Consider the following 22,023-nt stretch of genomic DNA (forward strand, 5'->3'; position numbering starts at 1 on the left):
GCAGGTGAGGACCTGCTTTTAAGTTGGTCCGCAGATGTCGCCTACTCTTAATTGCCTGTACTTCCGGCAGGTGAGGACCTGCTTTTAAGTTGGTCCGCAGATGTCGCCTACTCTTAATTGCCTGTACTTCCGGCAGGTGAGGACCTGCTATTAAGTTGGTCTGCAGATGTCGCCCACTCTTAATTGCCTGTACTTCCGGCAGGTGAGGACCTGCTTTTAAGTTGGTCCGCAGATGTCGCCTACTCTTAATTGCCTGTACTTCCGGCAGGTGAGGACCTGCTATTAAGTTGGTCTGCAGATGTCGCCCACGCCTAATTCCCTGTACTTCCGGCAGGTGAGGATCTGCTATTAAGTTGGTCCGCAGATGTCGCCCACGCCTAATTGCCTGTACTTCCGGCAGGTGAGGACCTGCTATTAAGTTGGTCCGCAGATGTCGCCCACGCCTAATTGCCTTCACTTCCGGCAGGTGAGGACCTGGTATTAAGTTGGTCCGCAGATGTCGGCCACGCCTAATTGCCTGCACTTCCGGCAGGTGAGGACCTGCTATTAAGTTGGTCCGCAGATGTCGCCCACGCCTAATTCCCTGTACTTCCGGCAGGTGAGGATCTGCTATTAAGTTGGTCCGCAGATGTCGCCCACGCCTAATTGCCTGCACTTCTGGCAGATGATGACCTGCTATTAAGTTGGTCCGCAGATGTCGCCCACGCCTAATTGCCTGTACTTCCGGCAGGTGAGGACCTGCTATTAAGTTGGTCTGCAGATGTCGCCCACTCTTAATTGCCTGTACTTCCGGCAGGTGAGGACCTGCTATTAAGTTGGTCTGCAGATGTCGCCCACGCCTAATTGCCTGCGCTTCCGGCAGGTGAGGACCTGCTAAGTTGGTCCGCAGATGTCGCCCACGCCTAATTGCCTGCACTTCCGGCAGGTGAGGACCTGCTATTAAGTTGGTCTGCAGGCCATTACCGCCTGGCATGGACCTCAGAACGCTGCATTGTTGCTTAAATACAATACTTTCTTCTTTTCCCAATAATTTTACTGTTAATTGTATGTATGCACTTATTTCTGTCCTGTGACAGGCTTGTATCGTTCATAAATTCAAAGGCTCTGAATGACTGCTGTTTGTCTCCCCTTGCTCCCCGCCCCCAGCGCTTTGAAACACTGGTCTAGGCGCTATACAAATAAACATGACCATACCTACCATCTTTGCAGGGCAGTTTCTAGACAATATAGCACCAAATAGGGAAATTCCAGCACGCACCACATATCACCAACCCTGCACTGCAACCCTACCCCAAAATGATAAAATCAGTGGCTGCAACACATGAAAGCATCACACACCCATTCATCCTCTTTCCCCCATTATCTTATCGTTTTATTTATTTATTTATTTTATTTGTTCATACCGCGCCGTAAGCCCGTAGGCATCAGGGTGCCAACATTAAGACAAAGGACAGGAGTATTACGGGTCACGGGACTATATTTAACACATATATGCTGTCAGTTTAGAGCTGGAGTTTGTTTATATAACTATACCGGTTCTAGAATACGTTGGGTTTGCAATATAAACAAAAGCTAGGTATATTAACTTGTGATTAAAAGGAATACGTAGACACAGCAAAGTAGGTAATGTGGCAGAAAAACGGAATTATCTATCATTACCTTCTATTTATGTTCATTTTCTAAATCTCACGCTTCTATGATTTTAGTCACAAAAGTGAATATTGCAGCTCTCATCATTTTTACCATTTTCCATTTAATTGGAAGTATATTTGGTTGCAATGTCTCGGGGGGATAGCTCAAGGGCAATGCGCTCGTCTTGGAAGAAAGTATGATAATATGGCGTTAGACTAATTGACCAAGAAAAAAATCGAATTTGACATGGGTGATTTGGCCTTTGGGCCAATTTGACCGCATATATTGCTAAATAGCAACCCTGGAGAGCAGGGGGTGCGGCGGTGGCCCCCGCTACCCAGGGTTGGTTTGTAACAATTTTGGGAGTGCAGGGGAGTCCCCCCTTTCCTTAAAATTGGAGACGGGGGACAACCCCCCCCCCCAAAAAATGCATAAGCGTTTAAATTCGTTCTCACGTGCAATTGCATTCGGGTAAATCTACCTAAACCGATAATATATTAGCATTTCTTTTCATTATGAAAAGTTTGTTTTTAGGAATGGGCATACATGGATTTCCTTCCATTGGAAAGTATCCTTGGTACCCAGCCGCCCGGCCTGCTTTCTCATCATCCGAACCCCACAAACTCTGGGCATGACCTTATTGCAGGTGTATGGAAAAGGCACAAAGAGGGTCTTTACACCAGCTTTTTGAAAGCCCTCTAAAGCCAGTAATGCAAACAGATATGCAGAATCAGGGCTCTAAATTCCTACAGTGTTAGTCCCATCTTCTTTGCTGTGTGCCATATTGCATTCCTGTATATTTGTAGCTTTCCACGCTATTAGGTCATGCCTACAAGTTCCAGAATGCAACAGAATGCAACCCTGACAGCCAGGACATGCTGCTTATTTCATTTCTCATGTAGGACAACCACGTTTAATATCAACTTTCTGTTGTAAAGGTATTTACTTTTGAGAAGTGCCAGATTGATAGGCTTTGAAATGCTAATGGCCTGGTTCCGTTAAAGAAGTGGGCCTCTCCCATTCACCATTCCACACTTGTTTCTACTGTAGCCTGCAATAAAATACATGCCATATGGGTTGCTTAAAAGAAACAGCTGGTTGGAGTCGAGTCATATAGCCTGCAGCCTGTCATGCCATGTTGCGGCAGTGCCTTAACATTTGATCAAAGCCCTTGCTCGGCACTTCTTCCTCACATGAAGCAAAAAAAAGAAAAACAGCGGTTATTTAGGGGGAGGCAAAACTCTGTGAAGCTGCATTCAAGAACCACCACAGTGGCTTCAAAGTTGGCTAGCCTATCCTCTAGAGCTCCAGGCCTATAATTATGGCTGGATCTGGAGTCCCATGGGCCCACATAAACTGGACTTTGGAGGGGAGGAGGCGGGGAACATTCAGCACTTGGAGGGTGTCGGGCAATGCCTGCCTCCATGGACAGGGCAGTAGACTGGATGGCTATGCCTCTCCTTTTATCCTTTGTGAGGTCGGGTAACACCTCTCTCCAGTGAGCTAATCTCGCTGCAGGAGCTGGCCTGGGATGTAGGCATCAAAAGACACACCCATCCCAAAAGTACCAGCCACACACCAGGGTGCTCCATTCCAAAGAGTCTCTCAGGTTATTGACAAGATAAGTGGGCAGAGTTAGTGTAGACATGGGAGCTCAGACCAGCTTGAGGAAGATTCCACCATCTGGCTTTCTCTCTTTATCACTCATCCTTCCTGTACCCCCACTTCCCTTAACACAAAGCACTTTAGGTGTGATGTCAGAAGCCAAAGACCATGTATGCCAAGCACAGCCATTGCACCTGGTAAAGCAGGTTTGCGTTAGTCAAATCACCTGTGGACTTCTGCCTTTAACCCCTAAAGTGCCAGGCTATTATGGAAGTCTATAGGAAGGAGTCTCCCACTCCTTCTCTGATTCATCTGTGCACTTCAGCCCTTGGACAAGTATTCATTTGGAGCCTGTTGGTAGAGCACTCCTTTTCAAAGTCCTCCAGTTGTGGGGTGAGGGCAGGTAGTTCACGGCAGAGGCAAGCTCTGCCCATAACTATCCCTAGGGCAAATGGGGGTGACTTGCTACTGAAGCAAGACCTGCCTCTCTGCTAGCTACACTGTTACCCAGTACCTCACCATGCTGAAGGACCCATGCAGGTATGCACCACCCTCCCCCATAGTTAGGACACCGAGAACAAGGACTACTCTTGCACCAAACACCCTGGAGTGGGACTCACAGCACCTGAGAACCAAGACAGCCAGGATCCCTGCACTTTCACTGTTGAACCACTGCGAGCCATGATTCAAGCACAGTCAAGTCCGCTGAAACCAACATGACCCTCCGTAGCTGCCTTTGGCACTTGCCAACCTTGGAACAGCAATAACCCATGTTCGAACAAGTTTGCTGCCGCTCTGCACCAGCGGAAGTGTGACATTGCCTCAGCTCAAACGAACAAGCAATGCTACACCTGCAATGTTCAAACCGCCATTCGAACATCCAGCCATGTGCATGTTGATCCAGTCAACGGTCCAACCTACCCTGGTGTTATGCCCGAACCACGACCATCGAGCACAGCATTGAACTGACACCAGCCCGACTGTGGTTTGAACTTCGACCATCGAACCAAAGCTGTTGATCGCCATGATCCGCACTACTGGAACATCGTTACAAACCACAGCAACCGTCAGTTAGACCCCTACCTAACATCTGCTTGCCGTCTGGACTACCATGACTGTCCCCTTTGTGCCTGAATCGAACCAACAGTACAGCGCAAAGAAGCCTGGTTTGCCGTTGCTGAACCATCAAGACACAGCAAAGGTATTAATACCCGATAACTGCCACGACGGTCCATTTCGGGTCCCCAGACTGGCTAGGGCACTTTAACCCATTTTAAAGAACTTAGTGGTTTTTATTGCCTTTCTCCCCCGTCTCAGTACCCAGAGTGCTGCATCTTGCTATCTTGCATATTTTGGGTTCATTCAACAGGAGTGGGGAGCATAGGGCTGTCTGTTTAGAGGTTATTGCCAGTGGTGTGTTTAATTAAAGTCTATATATTGCCATGGAACCTTGCTTAGGCGTTCCTTTGTTTTGCATTGTTGTACTTTCCTGTTTGGGTTGCCACTGTTTCACACTCACACCCCTCTGAGCCCACGTTACCACACAAGGCGACAGAGGTATATCTCTTAACTGCGCCTGTTTTACCTTTGTGACTGGGTGCACTCTTGGTTTGTAGAATTGTGGGTTTTGTGTGGGTCGGTTTTGCCACTTCTCATCCTTGTACTCCTGCGGGAAAGAAGTCAATTCATCACAATAACTCACCTCCGCAAAGTGTTTCTTAAGCAGCGACACTGGCTACTTCCTAGTTCTTGTGGTCTTGATAGTGGCACAGGGTTGCCCGGGTCTCAGGAAGTCCTGCTGCAGGAGGAGGAAGTTGCATTGCCTCATCCACTGCTCACACTGCACCCGTCTGCCCCCAGCCCAGCTCATTCGGTACTGGAGCTAGGATGGACGGGGAGGTCACATATGCCGATCTGAGGTTCCCGCCCAATGCAGGTGCCCAGAGGGGTACACGGGCAAAGACCGCACCAGGTAGGACCCTTCAAGCAAGAACAGCACCTTACACCTTGTGGCAGCAGACCATGCCCACCTGGCACTGTGATTTCCTTGCCTAACTTTCTTGGTCTCCAGCTCTGGCCTTTTTACCCCTTAAGTGCCAAGGACGAGTATGCTTGTCCTTTTTGCATAGACTTGCATAATAGCCTGGCACTTGCATGGATGTGAACCAAAGTAAATGTTTCAATTTCTGATTGGATGAGCTAACGAACAGCTCCCCGTTTCCCGGACAGCCTTTAGGGCGGCTAAACGCTGCTGCGGCGATAGATTTAGTCTGCAATTGAGAGCCACCTCCCACTCCTATCCCACCATTTACAACAGAGACATTAACTTATTTTCTGCACCCATTAGACCTGCCCAAAGAACCCACTGTCTGAAAGGTTTCTAGTTTTGGCTCCTAGAGATTGGGACACCAGGCTGAGAAGACTATTGCTATAGAAAGGGCATACGGACTCAGCATCTTTGCCTGGCATGTGGCAATGGATCCATATATGGCAGTGACATGATCAGCGGAATATTCTTAGTGTTATCAAAGTTCCTGTCACATTAAGTTGATGTACAACTGTCCTTCTCTGCCTGCAAAATCAGCTGCATGAACAGCAATGGGCTAATTGCAGCCATCAAGCGCCTTCGTGTGTAATAAAAGGTGTTACCCACGTGTGTCTGCTGTATTTCTAAGGAATACATCATCCCAGTTTACAGCCATGGGTTAAAGTACTCCCTCGCCTCACGTATTTCTTTCCTATACAAAATGTCAAGACTGGTAATAAAATGTTATTAGAATTTAGTTTCGTAAAGAGCAGGTACAGCCCAGTAGTAGCGTTTTTTGAATTTCTTGGGCTCATTTGTAGAAAATTGTACTGTATAAAAGTCGAAATGCAAAAAAGAAAGGGCCCGGGAGCTAAATGTAACTTCCTCTGGTGACCCTGTGCAAGGGGTCACCAGAGGAAGTTACAGTCCTCAGCCACGACCCAGGTTATTTATTTATTTATGTAATGTTTGTAGGAATGTTTTCAGAGGGGAGCTGCAGGAGCTGTTCCAGGTGGGGTTCAACTAAAAGAAAACGATCAGAAACTACCCTGTTTGAATAGTACCCAAAGGGGGATTTTATTTTATAAAACGGGGTGCAAATTGTGTATTTTAAAGAATATTTACTCAGAAACACTGGTAAAACTATTATCCGCATTGTGAAGTAACTCATCACCAGCGGCATGGAAGTGGTTTAAAGTGGAATTGATATATAGTTCGGAAAAGAAGCAGCATGAAAGAAATTGCGCCGCTTTAAACTATTATTTTGGAAATTTCCTTTGATCGGAGCTCCGCCCCCCTAAATCCCGCCTCCTCGGGCCGCGCCCTTCGCCCCCTTTGTGGGACCCCCCGCCCATTATTTCCATTTCCCCCACTGGATGTATGGAATGTGGGCGAATGCAAGCTGGCGCGTTTAGCCCCCGCCCTTCTGCAAGTTGGTGCCCTTGCGAGAAGGGAGGCAGGTGGGGGGTACTTAGGGGTGATTCTGGATAGATAAGTGTAAACGTAGGATGAATTTGTTGAGGGCGGTGACTGGGAAAGAATGGGGTGCGCAACAGAAGTGTTTACGAATGTTGTACAAGGGGTTGATTTTGAGTGTCAGGTGTCAGTGGGTTATACGTTGAGTCAGAAGTTGCGGTTAGAGTACAGGCGAGGGCATTGAGAGTGTGTTCGGGTGTGATGAGGTCCTCCCCAGTGAATGCGGTTCAGGTGCTTGTGGGAGAGATGCCATTGGGGTTGAGGAGGGATGCGTTAAATATGAGATGGTGGGTGAAGTGTAGTGCGAAGAGTGTGGCTCATCCGGTGCGTGAATGTTTGAAGTATAATTGGAGGTTTGCCTATTACAGGGATCGGTGGAGGAGTAAGGGGGGCACTTTTGGGTTTCACATGTGGGAGAAGGGAGTGCAGTGGGGTGTGGGTGATTTGATGATTGTGGTAGGTACGGATTTGGAGAGAAGGCCGAGGTGGATGATGAGATCTCCAAAGGTGTGTTTGGAGTTGGCGAATGTGGTATCGAAGAAGAGAGGTATGCGGGGTGAGATCAAAGCTTTGGGTCAGGAGTATGTGGCAGGAAAGGAAGGATACAAGGTGTTTACGGATGGTTCAAAGGATCGTATATCTGGGAGAGTGGGAATGGCGTATTATCTAGAAAGCATTGGAGAGTATAAAATAGGACGACTGACGAATGATGTGTCTATTTGTACGGCTGAGTTGGTGGCGATTGCATTGGTGATTGACAGGGTGTATGAGTTGGGGTATGAGAAAGTGGTGGTGTTCTCAGATTCATTGAGTGGGTTGCAGGCGATTGTGGCAGGGGATGGTGATAGGAAGGATGTGATTTTGGACATTAGGATGAAAATTGATCGGTGTGTGCGTGAGGGTATGGATCTGGAGTTGGCGTGGGTTCCCAGTCACAGTGGCATTTTGGGAAATGAGTTGGTGGATCTGGCGGCGGGTGAGGGTATGAGGAGGGGAGCGATTGATGTGAGGTTGCCTTTGAGTGTGGATGAGGTGAAGGCTGTGATGGTGAGACGGGTCCTAGATGAGTGGCAGGAGAGGTGGGTAAGTGGGGTGAAGGGCAGGTGGATGCTCGGTGTTCGTGGGAAAGTGTTGGTGAAGGTGGATGCAGGGAGTTCAGAATGGAGGAGGGGGGAGGAGGTGATGCTGAATCGGTTGAGGATAGGTCATGTGGGGCTGAATGACTGTCTATTTCGAATAGGGAAGCGTGAATCAAGGGACTGTACGGTGTGTGGGGTGCCTGAAACAGTGAGACATTTTTTGATTAAGACATGTTGCAGAGAGAGAATTGATGAGGGTTCGGTTGACTGCGTTGGGTGTGGCTGAGCTGAGTGAGAGGATTATACTGGGAGGTGATGGGGAGGGAGGCAGGAGAAGGAATAGTGTGATGTTGGATTTTGTGAGGCAGACGGGGATGTGGGAGGAGTTGTGAGCTTAAATGGAGCCAAATAATAATTAGTGGGTACGGTGCACATCATCCTATAGGATGGGGAAGCGCCTGCGTGGGTCCGCCCACGCCTCTGATAATTAAGAAGAAGAAGAAGAGGCAGGTGGGGTCCCCGGTGGGAGAGTTGCAGTCGGCAGTACCGGATCCCTGGGGCCGCCCCGCCAGGCTCTAGGCTTGCTGGAGAGAGACACTCGGGGAACATGTCTAGCAGAAGGCGAGCTCCAGGTCTGGTGCATCACAGGGCTCGTGGGCTGTTAGCTGCTGGTGGGTGGGTCGGTGGGCTTCTTCATAGCTTAATTAATGGCGATGTGGCCAGACAGAGCAGGCCAGGGATATCCGGACCGTCTGTGGGGGGTAAGTGTGTTTAATGCGAGGACGGAGCAGTGGTCGAAGTGGACGGGAACGGTGCTCCTCTACATTTTAAAATAAGTTGTACTTTTCCTATACTTTTATTTTTAAATAGAACCCGTTACTGAATGATTTCGTTTTAAAGTGCACCGAACGTTCCCTTAAACAGCAGGGGTTTGTATGGCATGTGGGAGGGGGCGTGGTGATGGGGGTTTTTGGGGAGCAGCAGGGAACATAGTTCCACTACTTCTTTGCATACACTTCGGCCACTGGACAGGAGGAGATTTTCAGAGTGCACCAGGTTCCAGAGTGCACCAGGTTCCAGAGTGCACCAGGTTACTGCAGGACGATTGAGCTGTATAAACCAACAATGCTATACAGCAAAAACATTCCTGTAAAACGTAAAAGCGACATAAACGGATTTATCGACACCAGAAGCAACAGCCGGAGGCGATGTGCTAAGTACAGGGCAGGAAGAGGTCTCACAAATGCGGGATGGTCCCAAAGGTGACCTGATGGGGCCGTCGAATATTTTATTAAGTGAAGAAAGCTGAGTGGGATGTAACAGAAACTCTTTACTGGAGAACACTGTCTTGGTTGGAGCAAACCTTGCACAGGGCGCCCACCTTAGTATTTTGGAACATGTCTACTTGTTGGAAACACAATATGTTTACATTGCAGACACATGAAAAATGTGGTACACTCGAGATATTTCAAATGAGGGTCAGTGGTGGGGAGATGCGTTTAGTGTGTGTTGGGGGGGCACAGAGTATATGGACGCTTAGAAATTGGCGCCCCTGGCGTGTGCTCTCACTGCGATTGGGCATTTAAACATATTCCGGGCACTGATCGCCAGTTACTGCCTTGGCCAATGGGGCCTCTCTACTTCGCCTTGATCACATGTAGCTGCCATGACGAGTGAGGTCTCCCTTGATGGGCGTCCTATGTCACAACATCCCTCTTCAACCATAATGAACTTTACACACACTGCCACAACATCCCTCTTCAAGCATAATGAACTTTAAACACACTGCCACAACATCCCTCTTCAAGCATAATGAACTTTACACACACACTGCCACAACATCCCATCTTCAAGCATAATGAACTTTAAACACACTGCCACAACATCCCTCTTCAAACATAATGAACTTTACACACAGTCACAACATCCCATCTTCAAACATAATGAACTTTTCACTCACTTCCACAACATCCCTCTTCAACCTGTCACAACACCCATCTTCAACCATAATTAACTTTACACTCAGTCACAGCATCCCATCTTCAACCATAATTAACTTTACACACAGTCACAACATCCCATCTTCAAGCATAATGAACTTTACACACAGTCACAACATCCCATCTTCAAACATAATGAACTTTTCACTCACTTCCACAACACCCCTCTTCAACCTGTCACAACACCCATCTTCAACCATAATTAACTTTACACACAGTCACAGCATCCCATCTTCACCATAATTAACTTTACACAGAGTCACAGCATCCCATCTTCAACCATAATTAACTTTACACAGAGTCACAGCATCCCATCTTCAACCATAATTAACTTTACACAGAGTCACAGCATCCCATCTTCAACCATAATTAACTTTACACAGAGTCACAGCATCCCATCTTCAACCATAATTAACTTTACACACAGTCACAGCATCCCATCTTCAACCATAATGAACTTTGCACACAGTCACAGCATCCCATCTTCACCATAATTAACTTTACACAGAGTCACAGCATCCCATCTTCAACCATAATTAACTTTACACAGAGTCACAGCATCCCATCTTCAACCATAATTAACTTTACACACAGTCACAGCATCCCATCTTCAACCATAATTAACTTTACACAGAGTCACAGCATCCCATCTTCAACCATAATTAACTTTACACAGTCACAGCATCCCATCTTCAACCATAATTAACTTTACACACAGTCACAGCATCCCATCTTCAACCATAATGAACTTTGCACACAGTCACAACATCCCTCTTCAACCATAATGAACTTTATACACACACTGTCACAACACCCCTCTTCAACCATAATGAACTATTAAACCGCCACCCCGACCAGTGAGGGTATTCAGCACTCTGCAAACTCAGGAGTTGGGCAGGCGAGGGGTACATGTAGTGTGGGTGTGGTAGTGTTGTGAGGATTTGCATGGGGGGCAAAGGAAGTGCCACCATCCGGGGAATTGATAAGGGCTTTCTGTTGTGGGCTTGTGCCAGTCCTTACCATATGATAACGTTTGACTTGGCTGCTGTACTTTTTACTAATGAAGCAGGAACTGGCCCCGGAGGGGGCAACCCCTCCCACATACACACCTGGGCTGTAGCCCGGGAAATACCAACAACAGAAATGAGACAAACGTCTCCAAACAAAGGAAAGGAGTAGAGATCGGACACTACATCTCCCCCTTGCTTAACATAAACATGTGGTGTTTGATTAGTTCATTTCTTCTATCCACCGTGATGGCTTGCACACTACTCTCTCAGAGAGACTGCGTGGTGGTGGGCTCTCATTTGTGGCGCAGTCGCTGGCACTGCCGTCAGCGTATATGACCTCTCATCTCTGTATTCAGAGTCTATGTCGGAGGAGTCCTCTTCTCCAGTAAGACTGCAAGTTTTCTGCATATTGTCACCTTCAACAGTTCTAAAGAATGACGAGTTCCGTGTGACGGTGGCTCTGGGACTGGCTGCAGTGATCATGGACCCGCGGATGCGTGTCACTGTCATAGGTTCGGGTTTGAACGCGGGGACGTCTTTGGCGTCTTGTGCCTGCCTTACCAGTACCTGGTCTCCTACCTGGAACTGTCTGGGTTTTGCTTTTCTCTGCAGATCTGCTTATTCCTTCATCCTTGCCCTTGGTTTGTGCTGTGTCAGCATAAGTGATTGGGAGAGACGCCTTTGGGTTGTGTGGCAGAGTGGTCCACACTATATGTCCAAACATTAGTGCTGAAGGTAGGGTGACCAGATGTCCCGGTTTTCCCGGGACAGTCCGGGTAAATCGCCCTCCGTCCCGATAGTTTTTTTATTTTGCAAACCCCGTCCGGGGTTTACAATGGTGGGTGCCCACGGTCACTGTTTGTGCCGGGACCCGATTTCAAAATCCCGAAATCGGGTTCGAGCGCAACTCTAATTGTGCGAATGGGGGGTGTGAAAACCATTTCATGCCCCCATTTCTTCCCCCTTCCCGTCCCGGCCACTTTCCTCCAATGAGAGGGGTGTGCTTGTGAGCACACCGACACTGAGCACCCGCAACATGCCATAGACATAGAAGTAGGACTGTATTTTATATTTATGTTAGGCCTACTTTTATGTCTATGGCCTGTCTGGGTTTTTTGTGCGAACATTCTGGTCACACTAGCTGAAGGGCACTTCCCTGTTGCACTTTGTGGGGTGTTCCTATAGTCCCTTAGCAGGGTTCATATTGCCTGCATGAAAGATCCCTTGGGGATGGAGAAAACCTGAGGGTGCGTTTAGGTTTCCCATGAATCTCTCCGCTGTTCTGTTGGCCTGAGGCCACAATGAGGTGATCTCGCAATGTTGGAAACCAAGATGTTCCGCAAACATGCCGAAATCATGTCCGCTGAACGGAGGACCATTGTCTGATTTTACTACAGACGGGATGCCATTTAGTTTGTCTAGTGCTGGTATCACCGCTTGGGCACTGGCAGAGTGGATGAGGTGCACTTCCGGGAATCTGGACATCTCATCAATGATCACAAGTACATATGTGCCATTTGCCAGTGGGCCCAACATGTCAATTGCAACTTCATCTCACACTTGCAGCGGCATTGAGGAAATTTTGAGGGGCTCGGGAAAAGTGCATTGGGCGACTGCTTTGCAGGCAATGTATTTGCCTAGGAGCTGCTCCACTCTTTCATCCATTTGGGGAACCATACTTTGATTTGAAGTTGCCGTTTTGTTGAGACAATTCCCCTGTGCCCAGAGTGTGCAAGTTCAAGTACTCGTTCCTGCATGTCTGCCGGGATAACAATCCTCTTCTCTTTCCGTAAGAGTCCTTCAGGAGACATAGATATTGTGTGTCTGATGAGTCTAAAAGTATGAAACTGCCTCTCTTCCATCGACGACCGTCTGTCCCTGAGTGTCTTTAGTATGATACTGGCCCGATCTCAGACATGTTTGTATCTTCTGAAGTCGACGATCGTCTGAAATAGATGATCGTCCTTCAAGGCCTCTATGAGTTGGGCGCACGTAATGGACTTGGGCAGTGCATTGTCTATTATATAGCTTATGCATTGATTTGCCTTGATGGATTAGTGCTCATCGTGAGCTGCTAACGGGTGTCTGGACAGGAAGTCCGCTGTGTTGTTGTCCTTTCCCGGGTGGTGTTTTATCTTGAATGAGTATTCTTGTCACCACAGTCCCCTACTTGCTATTCTTGGGGGCATCTTGGCGTTTGGTTTGCCATTTCTTGTGGTGAGGTCTTGATGGTCAGTTATGATGGTGAACGGGCGGCCAGATAGGAACAGGTGGTAGTGTTCACAGGCCCACACAACTACCAAGCTCTCTTTCTCCGGTTGGGAGTATGCCCACTCTGTCGTTGATAGACTGCGGCTTGCATATGCCACTATGTGCCTTGGTGGGGGAGGACCTGGTGTCGCTTGTGCTAGGATTGCTCCTAAACCGACAGGGCTTGCGTGAACAGTAACTTCAGTGTCAAGGTCCGGGTCGTAGTATGTCATGTAGGATGCGGATGCGATACGTTTTAAAATTTCGTTGAAAGCTTCTTCAAACTCATTTGACCAGTAGAAGTCTTAGCTCTTTCCAGTGAGCAGTCAATGGGGCGTGCTTACTGACGCAAAGTCCTGAATGTAGCGTGTGCAGTTGCTCGCCATGCCAAGAAATGATCGGACTGCAGACACTGATGTGGGTGTGGGAGCCTCCACTAAAGCTTGCACTTTTTCTGGGTCCGGTTGCAGTCCACTGCTTGAGAAGATGGTACCAAAGAATTTTAAGTTTTATTTACTAAGTTTGTACTTGACTGCATTGAGGGTGAGATGGGCGTCCTCAAGGGCCATGCATACTCTCCTTAGTGTGTCGTTGTGTGCTTCCTGTGTGGTGCCGAAAATCAGGATATCCTCACTATAGTTCAGGCAATTTGGGATATGTTTATGACTTGATGAATTTCGTTTTGAAATATTTCAGCCGCCGATGACGCATCAGAAACGGAGGCGCTTATACCTGAAAAGTCCCAGGTGAGTAGAGAACGTGGTGATGTATCTGGAGGACGGATGGAGTTCCAATTGCTGATGGCCCTTATTCAGATCTAGTTTCAAAAATATCTTTGCTCCGTGGAGTAGATGCATCGTATCTGTCATCCTGGGTGCAAGGTGACGTTCTCTTTCTATGGCTAGATTGGGCGCCCTCATATCTACGCAGATGCGGATGCTGGTGCTGTTTTCCTTTTTGGGCACTGGCACTATAGGAGACACCCAGGGCGTGGGTCCTGAGGCGGGTTCAGTTATGTCCTGTTCTATTAGCGATTGTATTTCATCTTCTACATGTCGTTGGATGTTGAGATGAATGCCTCTATAGGGTTCAGCGATTGGTTGTGTCTGGGCATTTATATGTAGCTTGATCTGCTTTTCTTTGAGTTTTCCTAACCCTTTAAACAATGTTGGGAACATCTTCCGTATCATTTCCTTTGGGCTGGTGGTGTAGGCAGACATGATTTGGTACATTATGTGAATGAGGCCCATTTGAATGGCTGACCGGAAGCTAAGGATGATTCCTCCTGGTACAACTTCTTTGATGACGTAGATTTTGATTTTCAAGCTTTTGTCCTTGTATTGGCACAGGGCTGTGAACATGCCTTGGCAGTTGAGCGGTTTGTTTGATCCATGTGGGTAGATCTCCGTGTCGGCTTTCTTTAGTTCCTTCTTTCTGTCCAATGACTTGCATGTGTCTTCATTTATCATGTTCACAGTAGCTCCTGTGTCTATCAGGAATTCACGGCTTTGGCCATTTATTTGTATTCATAACGTCGGGCTGTATTCCAGAGCAGTATCGTTTCCAATGGCATGAACATATCTTTTGATCTCCGCTGGATGAGGAGGACTGTGAGTCATGTCGGCGTCAGGGGGTATTCGTCCAGAAATCTAATTCTTGTGTTGCGGAAGCTGTTCTGGCGAGTCTTGTCTGCTCCCATAGCGACAAGAGTGCTCTCTTCTGTCATCTCGTCGTTTTTCTCTGTTTGATGAGTCATGGGAGCTGTTGTGTGAATTGCGTCTGCTAGAGGTGGGAGATCGCCACGTGTGGCGTCCTGGGCTTGCCCGCCTTGGGTCGCGTCCTTCTTGGCTTCTGGCGTATGTCGGCTTCTGTTGGTTGGAAGAATCTAATGTTCTTGCAGACGGATTGAAAATGATTCTCACCACCGCATTTGTCACAGTGATGACCTATGGCAGGGCATGGGCCAATATGTGGGAATTTGTATCTACAGGCAATAACACTTCTCCTGTTCTGTAGCGATGTCTTGCGTGCAAATGGCACGTATGGTTGTGGACGATGCAGACTGCTTTATCTTGATATTACTAAGTGATTCCGTTTGTAATGATAGCGCAGAGTCTGCTCTTGCTAGTTGAAGAATTTCATCCAAAATTCATCTTTTTTGGAGCAGTTTCTTACAGAATTCCGGTGACTCGCAGCCTGCTATGGCCTGTGACTTAAGTGCCTCTTCTGTCGAAAATTGTCCATGTTTTCCCCTTTATCTTGGGTGGTCGTATGAAATATGTGTCTCTCATAGTCTACGTTTCTTAATGGTGCGAAATAATTGTACAGTGAGTCAATAGCACCTTGAAATGTGTCAGTATTGTTTTCTAGCATCTCAAACACATCTCTTACTACCGGTCCAAGTGAGTGCAGAACGATACCTCTTAGTGGGCGTTCCTCCCGGGCTCCTGTTGCATCGATGTATATATTTAGCTCCTTGAGCCATCTGGGCGTTGATGTCCGAAATGTCACAGTGATGCATAGCTATTACAGCCAGTGCTGATAACGGCAGCATCACAAAGCGCAATTACAGCTGCATGTCAAGCCCATGTACGGCAGCTGTATTAGTGCTGAAAGCCAGCATTAATACCGCCAAGATATGCCTCCAGCTGGAGGTAAATGAACACAGGTGCCTGAAATGAAGCCACAGCTGCTCCCAACCCACCCCAGGGGGCTACATAAGGCACATCCATACCCCAAACAGTGCTTCCAACACCATGCTGCCACTAGCCACTGTGAGATGGGACAGGCAGCTGCTCATGCTGCGGCTGGATGCAGAGATGCAGGAGGAGCAGGCCAGGGCAAAGGGAGTACGGGGGGGGAGGGGGAGACAAGACCAAGCAAGGCGTGCTCCCATCCCCAGAGTTAAGCCCTCACCCTGGACCCTCACCGACTCCCAGTTTGTCACCCTGTACCGCCTGAACAGGGAGAACCTAAAAGAGCCGGTCACCACAATATTTTTCAACATATGCAACAGGATAAACATCTGGACATCTGTGCCCCCACTGCTGAAGCTAGTCTCCGTCCAACAATTTCTTGGAACTGGCCCCTTCCAGCACACTAGGCTAGGTAAACAAAGGGCCTGTAAATGTGTGCTTGACTGCTGATCGGTGGGGGGGGGTTTGTGGTGGGAGGCAGCTTGAAGACTCCTGGGGGGGCGGGGCTGAAGGGGGGGACGCTTCTGGTTACTAGCCTGTGTTTATAGCTGTGGAAGGGATTCTCTCTGGCAGGAAGTGCAGGCTGCTGCAAATTCTGCTGACAAAGAAGAAATTCTGCAGCGAGTGTAACAATCTGAAGAATTTTGAAAATGTGCATTTTCTGCAGCAAATTTGAATTGTTCACAAATACGATTTGCTGCAAGTCATTCTGGATCTCTCTAGCTCGCTCTCTCTCTCTTCTATAAGACAGATAGCAATGACACAAATTAATAATGTCATGCCTGTTTTTAGCAGTGGGCTTGTATGCACCACTTTTATAAAGACGTAGAAAACAATTTGCATGCGGCTTCATTTTAAACAGAACTTGAAAATGGAGATATTCTGCGATGTGCGTGGCTATTATTTACATTGCATTTACGACCTTGCTCCCCCCCGCACACCCTGCGGGTGAGAAAGAGACTGAAAACATCATGCTTTACTTATATGAGCTTCTGCTTACAGGGCAGCATGTCAGGGCTAATGCTATGGCTGTGATTGGGGGGAAATTGAAAGGTCACAGCATCGATGAGCAAGTGCCAGGCAAATCTGAGCAAGTACACGTGGAATAGTAAAGCCACCACAGATGACCTTTTTACTAATAGAACCACATTACCACTGATAAATTCCTTAGAGGCCACCAGGTTGAAGGCTCTCAGCACACTAGAACCTGGAGTACTTCCAGGGGGGTTGTTGGAGGGACTGGCGTTGCCGGTTGCCCCGGGTCCAGTTCCACAGATTGTTGAGTCACTTGCTCCTGCGGGGGAGGGGCTACTAGCCACTAAGGACCCTACTTTAATAGCAGGGGACTCAGTGACTTCAGAGTTGCCTGACGCATCACAGGAACCTGAGGTGGAGGACCGGGTGAGTTCAGATCTGAAGAGCCTGCCCAAGCTGGATGAGTTTGCAGATCAGACTGACTTCTTTAAAGCCCAGAGAGAGTGCCCCACTCGGGTGGGCCTGCTGAAGCAGGCGGAGGAGCAGGCTAAGGGTGAGGCCCCTGAACTGTTAAAGTGTACTGGGAGGATGGACTCCTGTACAGTGAGCAAAAGACTGAGGGTGAGGGCACCAGAAGGTTGGTGATTCCCCAGTGCCACAGAAAGTTCCTTTTGGATTTGGTTCACCAAATCCTTTTAGTGGGTCACTTGGGAGTGACTAAGCCATTGGACCAGTTGTCTGCACAATTTTAATGGCTGCAGTTTGGCCTACAAGTTAGGGAATGTGTCCGGTCCTGCCTGACTTGTCAAGCTTCTAGCAAGTCAAGCGGTGTCACCAAGGCCCCTTAATTCCACTACCCGTGGGCGGCCTTTCAAGAGAATGCTGGGAATGCTTGGGCATGCTTAAGGGGATGGGGTGAGAGCTGGCTACGTCAAATGAGAGCTCTTCAGCACAATTGGATGCTACACCAGGGTGATCATTACTGGACTTCTTTTGGTCTCAAGCAGCCAAAGGTGGGTGGGGACAGTATAGTGTAGCCCAGGAGAGGAGATGTCCACAGGAGAATGGTCACCCCGTCTTAAATATGCCTATACTTTACTTCCTTCCTGTGCCTTCTCCAAAATGTCTGCTACCAAAGCACTCTGGGAGCTGACATCGGAAGCAAGAACCTTGTTACTGCAGCAATGATTAGCATCTTTACAGGAGGCTTGGAATGACCAATACACTGTGGCAAACAAATTATATACTTAGTTGAATCGTGTTTGGACCAATCTTGAAGAAGGATTTCCCTTAAACCTTGTTGGGGTACAGTCTGCCCAAGTCCACAACCACCTGGGTGAAAATAAAGATTTCCAAAGGGGGTGCAAGACCTTCTCAACCGCTTCAGAGGAACATCTGAAATGGCCGGATGCCTAGACGTTGGTACCCAGAACTCTGCGCTCTGAAGGGGTAGACCTGTAAGTATCCCTGTCAAGCTTCCTGGCTCTGATATCCTGGGCAGGGCCTGAAAGCAACCTGGGATCAAGGACTGTCTCAGGCTCTCCTTGCATCTTCATGCTGCTGCAATCCATCTCAAGTGCCTTCGGGTACCTTCAAGTCCCTGCAAGGATCCATGGTAGCTGCTTTTGACACTCTAAAGTTTTAAGCCGCTTCAACCTTTGAGCTTGCAGCTTCTTCAGCCCTAAGCCATTGACGCTGGCCGACCGTGTCACTGTGTTGAAACCAGTCAGGCCTGGTTTACACTGAAGTCAAAGCGCCACTTTCTCCACCTCTGAGACCTCTGAGACCTGTATATCTTTGAGAATCACTGAGTTGAAATTGCCTGCCATTCTGCAGCTCCTTGAAGCCTTGAGCTCTAACTGCTGCTTAACCGCACCATGCATTGGCCCAAGTCAACAAGCTCATCAACCCAACCCCAGATTGACACATCAGAAAGCACCCAGAGTCCCGGTTCAACCCTGCCAAGACTAAAAAGCAGATTTAAGGTATCTACAGTCGTTCTGCTCCCTGACCTAGTTTTAAGGGCCGTAGTGATATTGAAGACACCACTCTTTGGGGGTCATTACGAGTATGGAGGTAGCCATGGTGCTATTAGCACCATGGCTACCCCCATACCGCATACCGGGCCGGGATCCCTGAATGGGGAAATACTGGGCCATTCCAACCTTGGAGGACCCGGTATTTCCCCATTCAGGGAACCCATCCCCATTCCCATTCGATCCCCGTAGGGCTCAATGGGAATGAGGAGGGAGCTAACAACGGGCCCTTAATAATGGGCCCGTTGTTAGCTCCCTGGTCCTTTAGCGGCTCCCACTAAGGGCGCCTGGTAAAACTAGCCGCCCTTAGCGGGACCCCCCAAAGGACCTCGTAATGCGGCGGTAAGGGGTTAACGGCACCCTTACCGGCGCTGTTAACCCCTTACCGCCAACCTCGGAATGAGGCCCTTTATCTTTTAAACACTGATGCACACACTATATTCTGCATGCCGCTGTGCTGCATTATCTGTGTATTCGATTACAGGGGCATGTTTCTGGTGTTTTTTTATTGTTTGTTTGTTCCTTTTGTATGAAGAAAGTCCTATTTTTTAATAGAACCTTGAGTGGACATTCGTTTTATTTTGGAACCACAGTAGTATTTATGTTTTGGATGCTTCCGTGCTGGCTCACACCTCTTCTGAAGAGTATATCCAGCCTTTGTTGTTTTGGATGCTTCCGTGCTGGCTCACACCTCTTCTGAAGAGTATATCCAGCCTTTGTTGTTTTGGATGCTTCCGTGCTGGCTCACACCTCTTCTGAAGAGTATAGCCAGCCTTTGTTGTTTTGGATGCTTCCGTGCTGGCTCACACCTCTTCTTGAAGAGTATAGCCAGCCTTTGTTGTTTTGGATGCTTCCGTGCTGGCTCACACCTCTTCTGAAGAGTATATCCAGCCTTTGTTGTTTTGGATGCTTCCGTGCTGGCTCACACCTCTTCTGACAAGTATAGCCAGCCTTTGTTGTTTTGGATGCTTCCGTGCTGGCTCACACCTCTTCTGAAGAATATATCCAGCCTTTGTTGTTTTGGATGCTTCAGTGCTGGCTCACACCTCTTCTGAAGAGTATAGCCAGCCTTTGTTGTTTTGTATGCTTCAGTGCTGGCTCACACCTCTTTTGACGAGTATAGCCAGCCTTTGTTGTTTTGGATGCTTCCGTGCTGGCTCACACCTCTTCTGAAGAGTATATCCAGCCTTTGTTGTTTTGGATGCTTCCGTGCTGGCTCACACCTCTTCTGAAGAGTATGGCCAGCCTTTGTTGTTTTGGATGCTTCAGTGCTGGCTCACACCTCTTCTGACGAGTATGGCCAGCCTTTGTTGCTTTGGATGCTTCAGTGCTGGCTCACACCTCTTCTGACGAGTATAGCCAGCCTTTGTTGCTTTGGATGCTTCCGTGCTGGCTCACACCTCTTCTGAAGAGTATAGCCAGCCTTTGTTGCTTTGGATGCTTCCGTGCTGGCTCACACCTCTTCTGAAGAGTATAGCCATCCTTTGTTGTTTTGGATGCTTCCAGTGCTGGCTCACACCTCTTCTGAAGAGTATAGCCAGCCTTTGTTGTTTTGGATGCTTCCGTGCTGGCTCACACCTCTTCTGAAGAGTATAGCCAGCCTTTGTTGTTTTGGATGCTTCCGTGCTGGCTCACACCTCTTCTGAAGAGTATAGCCAGCCTTTGTTGTTTTGGATGCTTCCGTGCTGGCTCACACCTCTTCTGAAGAGTATAGCCAGCCTTTGTTGTTTTGGATGCTTCAGTGCTGGCTCACACCTCTTCTGAAGAGTATAGCCAGCCTTTGTTGTTTTGGATGCTTCCGTGCTGGCTCACACCTCTTCTGATGAGTATATCCAGCCTTTGTTGTTTTGGATGCTTCCGTGCTGGCTCACACCTCTTCTGAAGAGTATAGCCAGCCTTTGTTGTTTTGGATGCTTCAGTGCTGGCTCACACCTCTTCTGAAGAGTATAGCCAGCCTTTGTTGTTTTGGATGCTTCCGTGCTGGCTCACACCTCTTCTGAAGAGTATAGCCAGCCTTTGTTGTTTTGGATGCTTCCGTGCTGGCTCACACCTCTTCTGAAGAGTATAGCCAGCCTTTGTTGTTTTGGATGCTTCCGTGCTGGCTCACACCTCTTCTGAAGAGTATAGCCAGCCTTTGTTGTTTTGGATGCTTCCGTGCTGGCTCACACCTCTTCTGAAGAGTATAGCCAGCCTTTGTTGTTTTGGATGCTTCCGTGCTGGCGCACACCTCTTCTGAAGAGTATAGCCAGCCTTTGTTAATTTGGATGCTTCCGTGCTGGCTCACACCTCTTCTGAAGAGTATATCCAGCCTTTGTTGTTTTGGATGCTTCAGTGCTGGCTCACACCTCTTCTGAAGAGTATAGCCAGCCTTTGTTGTTTTGGATGCTTCCGTGCTGGCTCACACCTCTTTTGACGAGTATAGCCAGCCTTTGTTGTTTTGGATGCTTCCGTGCTGGCTCACACCTCTTCTGAAGAGTATAGCCAGCCTTTGTTGTTTTGGATGCTTCCGTGCTGGCTCACACCTCTTCTGAAGAGTATAGCCAGCCTTTGTTGTTTTGGATGCTTCCGTGCTGGCTCACACCTCTTCTGAAGAGTATAGCCAGCCTTTGTTGTTTTGGATGCTTCCGTGCTGGCTCACACCTCTTCTGAAGAGTATAGCCAGCCTTTGTTGTTTTGGATGCTTCCGTGCTGGCTCACACCTCTTCTGAAGAGTATAGCCAGCCTTTGTTGTTTTGGATGCTTCCGTGCTGGCTCACACCTCTTCTGAAGAGTATAGCCAGCCTTTGTTGTTTTGGATGCTTCCGTGCTGGCTCACACCTCTTCTGAAGAGTATACCCAGCCTTTGTTGTTTTGGATGCTTCCGTGCTGGCTCACACCTCTTCTGAAGAGTATAGCCAGCCTTTGTTGTTTTGGATGCTTCCGTGCTGGCTCACACCTCTTCTGAAGAGTATACCCAGCCTTTGTTGTTTTGGATGCTTCCGTGCTGGCTCACACCTCTTCTGAAGAGTATAGCCAGCCTTTGTTGTTTTGGATGCTTCCGTGCTGGCTCACACCTCTTCTGAAGAGTATAGCCAGCCTTTGTTGTTTTGGATGCTTCAGTGCTGGCTCACACCTCTTCTGATTAGTATATCCAGCCTTTGTTGTTTTGGATGCTTCAGTGCTGGCTCACACCTCTTCTGAAGAGTATAGCCAGCCTTTGTTAATTTGGATGCTTCCGTGCTGGCTCACACCTCTTCTG

General features: G+C 48.2%; 1 protein-coding gene across 1 annotated transcript in view; it reads left to right on the top strand.

Moving 5' to 3' along the window:
* Positions 1 to 5,098: 5,098 nt before the first annotated feature.
* The window catches only part of LOC138511185 (killer cell lectin-like receptor subfamily B member 1B allele A), a 74,412-nt gene continuing 57,487 nt past the window's right edge, over positions 5,099 to 22,023 (top strand). Inside the window, exon 1 of the mRNA XM_069626697.1 lies at positions 5,099 to 5,209. Within this exon, the coding sequence (XP_069482798.1) occupies positions 5,125 to 5,209 (85 nt within the window). The 5' untranslated portion in view covers positions 5,099 to 5,124. The remainder of the gene's footprint in view (positions 5,210 to 22,023) is intronic.

The sequence above is a fragment of the Ambystoma mexicanum genome, chromosome 6p (genome assembly GCF_040938575.1).
Source record: "Ambystoma mexicanum isolate Mex_15411 chromosome 6p, UKY_AmexF1_1, whole genome shotgun sequence".
Classification (NCBI taxonomy): domain Eukaryota; kingdom Metazoa; phylum Chordata; class Amphibia; order Caudata; family Ambystomatidae; genus Ambystoma; species Ambystoma mexicanum.